The sequence below is a fragment of the Sphaeramia orbicularis genome, chromosome 16 (assembly GCF_902148855.1).
Source record: "Sphaeramia orbicularis chromosome 16, fSphaOr1.1, whole genome shotgun sequence".
Lineage (NCBI taxonomy): Eukaryota > Metazoa > Chordata > Actinopteri > Kurtiformes > Apogonidae > Sphaeramia > Sphaeramia orbicularis.
In genome coordinates this window covers 10,620,801-10,629,440 of record NC_043972.1, presented here as the reverse complement: position 1 = coordinate 10,629,440, position 8,640 = coordinate 10,620,801, and the positions used below count along the sequence as shown (strand labels likewise).

Genomic DNA, 8,640 nt, shown 5'->3' with positions numbered 1-8,640 from the left:
CCTCTGCAAAAATATCGAATACACCTTAAATTACTCTTATCAACGTAAGAAATATATGATTATCATGAAACTCTGTACATCACAAATAATAAAATAATTATAGAATAGAAATTATACCGATTTGAGTGCATTTGTATATTTACAAAGAAATGCCGTTTTCTCATTTCTTCATTCGTTGCACTTTGTAAAGTTTTCGTCTGTACAAATATTTACAGCTCCAAACAAACAAAAAAAAATGAACAGCAGTGCATTCAAAGCTAATGTGCATTTAAATATCGGCTCGTTTGCGAGTCTTTTTTTTTTATTCTTAGTATATTTTCGTCAGTCGTCTCTGACCGCTGGTCCACGGCGCAGTCACATGTGGAAGTGCATTTCGTAAAGATGCAGACTTTCGAGCAAAAAACAAAAAAACAATGTTCGCCTCAGTGTTTGTGTGCTTTTTCTCCATCAGGGCCCAGGTTCTGGTTCGTGTGTCCGTTCTGTTCTCCGTCGGGTTAAATCTCATGTGGGCACCACCGCGTCCTCCCTCCTCCTCCTCCCTCCCTCCCTCCCCTCCTCCTCTCAGACCAGTGTGAGTCTGTGTGAGTGTTTGGTACATTAGACATTCACCCCTTCTTTGGGAAAACAGGCACTTGCTCTGGCCCGTAATGACTCCAGCTCCAACAGTGGTAATTACGGCCTGGATGCGCAAACCCAAAAGAGTCCGCCTGGCAAAGCGTTCAGAGGCAAAACCCCGCGGTCCTCTGTCCTCTGGCCTCGGCACGAACAGGTGCACAGCCGGACTCAAATGGCCCCCATCCTATCCCATCCCATCCCAGCCCCCGCTGCCCAGTGCCCGGTCACAGAAAACAGGCTGCGGTGCCAAACGGACACGTCTCACTCCGGGAAAAAGAAAAGGCCTGTTTGATGACTGATAACATGTTGCGTTGGATCAGAAAGAAGACGGTAACACTTTAAGGCAGGAGTGTACATTATTTTGACTCGTATCAGTCTGAATAAATAGCAGAATTGGCCTCTGTGTGCATCCCTTTTGAGTAACGACCAGGCGCGTCATGCGTAATGGCGCATCAGACCTGTGTGAGGAAAAGCACCTGCTCGCCAAACTTTTTTTTTTTAATCTTCAACCTGGGGACCCATCAAGACTAATCTTTGATGTTTTTTTTTTGTCTTTAGAGGTGTGTGAGGTCGTAAGGGGGGCCGCTACCTGCACCCGCACTGCTCCACCACCATGTCCTCGTACTGTTTGTACACCACGTTATTACCGGAGTCTATGTAGAGGATGCTGATGGGGCTGAGCTTGGTGGGGACGCAGCAGCTGGGCGGGGTGCTGTTGGGGTCCATGGAGTTCATGAGCGTCTGTATGATGGCGTGGTTGGTCGGCTCCAGGTGTGACCTGAGGGGGAAGTCGCACACCCCCTCGCAGTGATACGCCTCATAATCCAGAGGTGCGATGATCCAGTCGTCCCATCCCAGCTCTTTGAAATTCACATGCAGCGCCTTTTTGCTGCACCTGGACTTGGACTTCTTCCCGTGTCTCTTTCCGTGCCGGTTGCTGAGCGCGGTCCTCCTCCGCCGCCGGGGCCCCTCTCCTCTGCCCCCCCTCGGTGCCTGCTCCTCCGCCTCCTCCTCTGCGGCCTTCACCACCACCGCCGCCTCCTCCTTCTCTCCCACCGACCTCCTCGACTTGATCTTCTCTTTCATCTCGTTGAACAGGTTCTCCCTCTTCTTGGAGCGGGTGTAGGCCACCAGGATGGCCTTCTCCTGCTGGGACCGGCCCCTCCGGTCCAACCCCAGCCGCCTCAGGTCCACCTCGGTGTCAGATTTGCCGAGGGTGACCCGGAGCTGGAAGCAGAGCTGGTTCTGGTGCTGCTGATGATGATGATGCGTTTTAAACATGTCCCACAAATCCAGAACCTCCCAGCCGGGTTTGGTGGAGTCCAGCGGGTCCAAGGATCTGGAGTCCAGCAGCCGGTCCGAGCGGCAGGGGTAGAGCTGGATGTCGTAGAGGCCTGTCGTCTGCAGGGAAGTCTGCAAATCCCCCGGCGCTCTCCTAAATATCCTTAATTCCGCCCCGACCAGCTCCTCTTTGTCTGAAAGGGTTGAGACATCAAACAGATACTTTTGTCTTCGCAGTGGAGAGTGCAAAAGATCGTCTGCAAGGATAAAAGAAGAAAATAATTGCAGTCAGATTCACTTAGGGTGTACAGTGTTCAGAGGGGAGGGGGGGATGGAGGGGGGGGGGGGGGGGTGCGCATTCTCCCACAGAGGCCTTTCGCTCCCTCTGTGTTTCTGTCTTGTTTTTCTGAGGTCCACCCTGAACCTGCATGAAACAAACTACAGCTGACAACCCAACCCGGTAGTTTGGATGGAGATGAACAACCTCACGCGCTCACACCGGATTCACCGGTATCCTCGCACGTCTCCCGTTCACACTCATCTGATTCAGTGATCAACACAAACACAACCAGGATCTTTTTTTTTTTTTTTTTTGCATAAGTCTACAGATAGATGTGGTTAATTGTCCACAGCCCTGGTGCTTCCTCCTTCACTTAATTTTATTTCCTACAAATTTGTTGCATGTGCGCATTTTTACAAGGAAGGATCTAATCTCACACGCTCCAAAAAAGTACTTTTTATAATCACTTTAAATGTATTTATTCTCTAACCACATGTCATCACAGGCCAGTTTGGCTTTTTTGATATTACAGTAACTATACTCCAGTACAGTCTGCTGATATTTTCAAACCACGTCATTTTTAATCAAAGTCAGCGTGTTTTAATAAAAAATAGTTATGTTTTCATTTTACTTGACGACAGATTGATTATTAATTTCCATTTCTTTGGCAGAGTGGAAGTAAACTTTTCCTTCCTGACAGCTCAGACTTACATTTAACCCATAAAGACCCAGTGCTACGTTTGTTTCAGTTCCGAAATTATTTTTTCTCTGTTTCTTTACCCATAAAGACCCAAACATCTACTGGTAACCAAAACAGTTTACTGATCTAAACTGTTTAATACCTGTTGATCCACTAATCCTATCAATACATGGAAATAAATGGTGTGAAATACAGTTATTCATATTTTCTTGGTCATCAGATATGACCCATTTGGACGTTCAGAGGCTCTGTAGTTACCATGGAAACACCGTCATCTTCTACAACATTGATTCACCAGTAAAACCCATGGAGTTGGATCAATGACAGTGGATGGACACACTGGGTTTATATTCAGTTAATGATAGATTTTGCTTAAAAAGCCACTTTTTCTTCAGTTTTCTCCCTTTTTGATATAATAACCCTCAACTTTAATCTGAGCTTTTATGAAAACCTACACGATCAGTGACTTAAATATAGGAAAATACATGATTTTCACTTAAAAATGCAAAATTCAGAGGATGATGTGACAGTAAATGGTGCTAAATCATTTAAGGAAGGTTAAAAAAATAGAGAAAAATTCATTCATAACAGTAGCACTGGGGTTTTAGGGGTTAAACAGCAGAAAGAAGATATGAAATGAGGTTAAATGATGTTTTTTTTCTGCTGTTGGAGCAGTTTTAAAGAAAGAAAGGAAGAAAAAGAAAGAAAGGAGGAAAAAACAAGGGGCCTAGTGATGTGAAGGCCCCTGGGTGCTGCCAGACACAACGGACCAAAGGCGACATACTGTACACTCAACTGAACAATACACAATTAATGCATTATTCCCGCTGGAGACCCCAGAGGCCTGCAAATATTCATTGAATGGGACTGGAATATAACACTGAGGAACAATGCATGAAAAGGCGTTTAGCGTCGACTAAACATCCAGAAATCTGCATCAACTACCGTGGTCCCGCTGTTCACAACAGTTCATGTCACAATAAATCATCAAGTTCGAACATTAAAGCGTTTATTAGAGTTTTGACTGCAACCAAACAAGGAACACAACAATTTTTTAATTCACCAAATATAAAGAATTTTACCTGAATTGTGTTTATTTATTTATTTATTTATTTTTTACATTTAATGCAGTTTTTTTTTTTTTTTTTTTTTTAAACGGCCTGAAAATTATTGTAGAAACAAGTGTATTTGTGCTTTTACTGTTTGGATTATTTGAGTTTTTGGGGCTAAAACTCGCTGCCTGTTCAATCCCATTTATTCTAATGGATAAAAGTGAGATTGTTTAATTGAAGCTCAACGGTGAAATCATTTGTAGGAGTTTTCCTGTGCAGATATGTGACTGTGTGAACCCTGCCGAGTCCAACAGTAAAAAACAGATTGAAACCTTGTGCTCGTTTCAGTGACTTTACGCGTATGGTCTGCATTAGGATTCTTTTTTTTTTTTTTTTTTTTTTTTTTTTATAAGACCTCAAACAAATCGTATGCAAGTTCACCAAATAATTAACAGTTCTATATTCCCATCTTCCTCATTAAAGCACTTCCCCTCTAACATTTCATCTCTTTTTGCCAACGACAACATTCCTGTTAAAACGCGCCTGCATGGACTGACCGACTGAGCAGCCTGTTGGAATTATAGAGACATATTCGTGTTGACAGTCAAAAATGTTCAAAGTTTTCTTAATTTCATTACTATGTCTAAAAAAAAAAAAAAAAAAAAAAAGCCCATTTTTTCCATTACGCGGAGACGCTTGACGGTGGATAATTGGGGCAGGACGCGGGATATTTTATTGCTTGGTTAAAATGGCATCCGTGGACTTTTGTGTGACCTTGTTGGTTGCATTTGAACAAATGCAAAACATGTTTTTGTCATTCTATGCCTCCGTTTGAGGAGAGAGGGAGAGGGAGAGCGGACTGCACCATCTGCGCTTTAATGAGTTACCCCAAAGTGCCAAAAGTAATTTTCAGATTCGGGTTTATTCTTTTATGATCTTGCCTTTTCTGACCTCCAGGAAACACCCAGCCTGGTTTTATAAGTGATTTTCATTTACCTACAAAAGTGTGAAAAACTGAAGAAGCAGTAGATCATAAGTGCACACAGTGTAAAAAAAAAAAAAAAAAAAAAAAAACCCAAACGGTGTGTGGATGAAAAATGCGTAAAAGTCGCGAAACCTGTTACTTTTACGCGTCCAAGCGGCCCCTTCCTCAGTGTATTTGTTTCCTGATGGGGGTGATTTAAAGAACGCAAACTCCCAGCTGAGGTTCATTCTGCAGGTTAATGCAACGCAACACTTCAGGGATGCTGGGACGAATCCTGAAAGAAACTGAGGGGGCTGAAACTGGAAGAAACGGGAAGAAAGAAAAAAATAATTTTCCGTAATTAAAGCAGCGGTCACTGAGGGAGGCTCCGCTGTAAAATACGAACCACTTCACAGCCGAGGAAGTGCGCTTTCATTTTTTTTTTTTTTTTTTTTTTTCTTCCCCCTCGTCGTTTTTTTGGGGATGTGCCATCGTGGCCGAGCTCAGGGTCATTATGGGAGAATAGACAGTGTTTGATATGTTATGACATGAACACTCAATTAGATCACCGAGTTCAAATACTCCAATCAGCCGTTCGATGCCAAGCGGCGCTCAGAGGGTCCAGCCCGGGGTCAGAGCCGGTGACACATCACATCAAAATCACAGGAGAAAGTGAGGCGTTTTTCCTATCAAATCAGTTCACACTGCAAGAAATGCGCACGTTGACGAGCGGTGCGCGTTTGTGTTTACGCCTAATATATCTGTGATCAAACCTGCACACAAGAAACTCCTCGTCAGGATGTCAGTTTTTAAATTAGGGACTAGTTTTCCTATTTTCCCTTCACTATTTTAATAAACGCCTCCATTAAGATTTACGCGTAAAGACGCTTTTACGCACGGAAAATTAATGAAGTTCCACCTTCTCATTAGATGAAGCTGTGACTGTGGACGGTGGATATTTCTTGCAGCGCGCATTCTGCGTCTGGTGAGCTGAGCCTCGGAGTGTTTGAGACAGAGGGAAGGCAAACAAAGATAGCTTTTATTTCTCCTGCAAAGATTAACTGGGCTTGTGTCCTCTGGTGCGCGTTGGATGTGTTTGTATTTATCAGATTGTGTTTGTCCTCTCAGTCTGCTCGAATCACTCGGTTACACATGTTAACTGACCCAAACACCTGTTTCTCACACCGACCCGCACCGCCGGGGCCCCCGTGGCCCTTTTGTCAGCACCAGTCCGAGTCCAGGAAAAAAAAAAAAAAAAGGGCACCGTTTCCAAGTTTCAACTAAAATCCTTGAATCTTTTTTTTTTTTTTTTTTTTTTTTTCGCTTTTTCCTTTTTGTAAAATAAAGTTTGGAGAGAGAAAAAAAAATCCAAAATGCAACATAATCTATTGACCTTAAACATTTCTGAGGTTAAAAAAAAGTTTCCCCCAGCTCACGTGGAGGTTGGGAACAGAGGAGGTTTCTGCTGGAGCTGCAATGACAGTGATTTACAGCCTTAATTTAGACAGAGCCTCAATTAGTGTTTTACTGTCGTGTTACTCAGAGGTTAATTCAGCTGTAATAGAACTAAATACTTGGAAAAACTGACAGGATTCGGAGCCAAAAACGACACTAGGAAACTTTACATATTGAGCAACAAATATATTCACGTTTAACACTTTGGTTTTGCTTCAAAACTTGGTAGTAAATACGAATTTTTCGTGCACTTGAACGCTTGGAAATGTGCGTAAAAGTGGCCGTTTTTGCAAGTTTTACGCATAGGTTTAGTTTAGTTTTTGTTTTTTGTTTTTTTAACGTAAATTCTATAAAGATGTGAGTAAATAACAGCAGAGATGGAGGTGGCTGAAGACTGGAGACTTGAAACCAACCTGTTCCTCTGTCCACAAAACTTGTTATGGTGTTGGCAGATTTAGAAGAGCGGAAAAAGCTTGCGTTTAGTCCGAGCTTCTCCGCTGCGGAGTAGGTCCTGTATATGGAGAGCATGTACTCGTGCGGCACAATAGCGTCCTTTGGGTCGTCTTTGTGGTGACTCATGATAGGATGCGAGGACGCGAAGATGTCTTTTAGGAATTTGGTTGACCTTTGTCCGTCCTGATGAGGGATCCGGGCTCCCCTGTTCCTCCTCGGCGCAGAGGGAGAGATGAGAGCAGCTGACTGGAAACACGGTATATTCCCAAGGAAAACAAGGAGCAGGCCCAGCAGATAGAGCGTTACCACTCGAGATGCGTCCATGGCTGGAAGAGTCACCGGGAGATGTTGGGGAAACTTCGTCCCCCCGCTCAAGTCAGGTCGGGTTCGCGGGTACGCCGGAGCCGGAGGTGGTGGAGGTGGTTGTGCGCGTCAGTTGCTCGAGGAGCTGCTACTTTTGCGCGATCTCCGGTCGCACCAGAAGAAGTGCGTTTTTGCGCTCTGGACTCCACACAAGAGCGGAGAGTGTTGGGGCCGACAGAAACACGCCCACATGGTCGCTCATTGCAGGGCTTCCCAAACAATTCCATGTCACAGACGCACATTTTTGAGTCCACTTTGAGTTGGAGCAGGAAAAAAAAGTCACAGGAACCCACGAGAGAACGCGTTCGTGTTTATGTTTGTGCAGGAAAAGTGGAGGTTTGTGCTGGACTCCCCCACTGTAAAATGTAGAGAAAAAAACACACATCCCAATGTAATAACTTTAAATATCTGGAATTAACCCATAAAGACCCAGTGCTACTCATGTGGTGGTTCCAAAATAGTGTTTTTCTGGATATTTAACTTTTCTTAAGTGATTTATCTCCATTTATTCTGATGTTATTCTTTGTATTTTATGTTTTTACAACAAAAATCAATTTTTAGCCTATATTTAATTCATTGATCATGTTGATGTTTATTAAAGCTCAGATTATAGTTGAGGGTTATTATATCAGAAACAGAGAAAACTGAGGAAAAAGTGACATTAACTGAACATAAACCCAGTGTGTCCATCCACTGTCATTTATCAACATAGTTTTATTATTTTTCCTTCCATTTTTGTACAGTTTATGGCTTATTTTGTTCATGTTACGTGTTATTTTGTTGGTTTATGCATTTTTGTTCATTTTATTGATTATTTTGGCTGTTTTTGTTCATGTTATTGTTTATTTTATTGTTTTTTACTTACTTTTTGACTTTTTTCCCATGTTATTTGGGATTTTGTGCATTTTAAATTTATTTTTGTTCATTTTATTGACCACTTTGGCTGTTTTTGTTCGTCTTATTGCTTGTTTTGTTGTTTTTTTTACCCAATTTTTTGGCTTATTTGTCCATGTTATTTGGGATTTTGTACATTTAAAATTAATTTTTGTTCATTTTATTGATCACTTTGGCTGTTTTTGTTCATCTTATTGCTTTTTTTTTTTTTTTTTTTACTTTATTTTTGGCTTATTTTTCCATGTTATTTGGGATTTTGTACATTTTAAATTCATCTTTGTTCATTTTATTGATCACTTTGGCTGTTTTTGTTAATCTTATTGCTTGTTTTATTGTTTTTTTACTTTATTTTTTGGCTTTTTTTCCATGTTATTTGGGATTTTGTACATTTTAAATTCATTTTTGTTCATTTTATTGATCACTTTGGCTGTTTTTGTTCATCTCATTGTTTGTTTTATTGTTTTTTTCCTTGATTTTTGGCTTATTTTTCCATGTTATTTGGGATTTTGTACATTTTAAATTCATTTTTGTTCATTTTATTGATCACTTTGGCTGTTTTTGTTCATCTCATTGTTTGTTTTAT

At 41.8% G+C, this 8,640-nt stretch overlaps 1 protein-coding gene across 2 annotated transcripts; it reads right to left on the bottom strand.

The window, feature by feature from the left end:
* Positions 1-1,199: 1,199 nt before the first annotated feature.
* Positions 1,200-7,298, bottom strand: gdf6a (growth differentiation factor 6a). Of its 2 annotated transcripts, none has more exons than XM_030157111.1 (2): positions 6,761-7,298; positions 1,200-2,153 (listed from the first exon to the last, which is right to left on the bottom strand). In XM_030157111.1, exons 1-2 carry the CDS (start codon positions 7,122-7,124, stop codon positions 1,201-1,203), a joined length of 1,317 nt encoding a protein of 438 aa, XP_030012971.1. In that variant the 5' UTR covers positions 7,125-7,298; the 3' UTR covers position 1,200. The 2 variants fall into 2 exon arrangements, with proteins under 2 accessions (XP_030012971.1, XP_030012972.1); XM_030157112.1 differs by having other exon boundaries at positions 1,200-2,090.
* Positions 7,299-8,640: the final 1,342 nt, after the last annotated feature.